Source organism: Crocuta crocuta, unplaced genomic scaffold (assembly GCF_008692635.1).
Source record: "Crocuta crocuta isolate KB4526 unplaced genomic scaffold, BGI_CrCroc_1.0 scaffold216, whole genome shotgun sequence".
Classification (NCBI taxonomy): Eukaryota; Metazoa; Chordata; class Mammalia; order Carnivora; family Hyaenidae; genus Crocuta; species Crocuta crocuta.
Genome location: NW_027531504.1, coordinates 2,057,449 through 2,058,250, shown reverse-complemented (window position 1 = coordinate 2,058,250; position 802 = coordinate 2,057,449). Strand labels below are relative to the sequence as shown.

Sequence of the window (802 nt, the reverse complement as noted above, 5' to 3'; positions counted from 1 at the left end):
TAAGGTAGACAAGTTTTTGGTTATGTCACCCACTGTAAATTTAAAAGGTGAAACTCCAGTTTTCAAGTAAGTCTCTTCTAAGTTTGATTTATCTTCACATAGATGTACATCTCCTCTATATGACANACACTTAACCGACTAAGCCACCCAGGCGCCCCGGCATCACTTAACTCTTAAGAATCATAAAAGTTCTACTGATGCATAGAATAAATACATGATAGGCAAAAAACTACTCAGAGACTAAGAGACTATCTGATTTATAGAAGCTTTGGTTGATCATTACTATTTAATGTCAAGGAAAGCAAAATGAACAAAAGAGGCTAAAAATCAGTTCTACTATTTTGGCAGCATAATATCAAAACTGCAAATGTTTGATGGGAAAGATGACTGAAATAGAGACTATGGCATTAGAGAATTTTATTTTATGTCCCGTCACTACAGATAACAGAGCTGACTACAAAAAAGGACTCCTTTTGCCAGTCAAGTAGATTAATGGAAATAGCTTACCTTTGTCCTGAAGCAGTTGCAATTGGTGAGGGGCCATTAGGATTTCGGGGTTCTTCACATGTACTCATTTCCATTATTACTTTATCCAGGGACTAATAAAAATACATTAAAAATGTAAAAAATTAGATTTATTTTATTTTATATATTTTATGTATATCATGAAAATATTATGTTAATCCTCTTTCATATCTTTAGGAACAAAAGTAAACAATAAGTGAGCAGAGTCACTTTAAATGTCTTTCAGACAAATACCAAAACAGAAAACAATGTGCTCAGTCCTTTCTCAAGGTCCTCA

General features: G+C 33.2%; 1 protein-coding gene across 2 annotated transcripts in view; it reads right to left on the bottom strand.

Moving 5' to 3' along the window:
- Window positions 1–802, bottom strand: part of BLTP3B (bridge-like lipid transfer protein family member 3B) — a 106,409-nt gene that overhangs the window by 63,198 nt on the left and 42,409 nt on the right. For both annotated transcript variants that reach the window (XM_077772308.1, XM_077772309.1), the window contains one exon: window positions 508–599. In XM_077772308.1, the coding sequence (XP_077628434.1) occupies window positions 508–599 (92 nt within the window). The remainder of the gene's footprint in view (window positions 1–507; window positions 600–802) is intronic.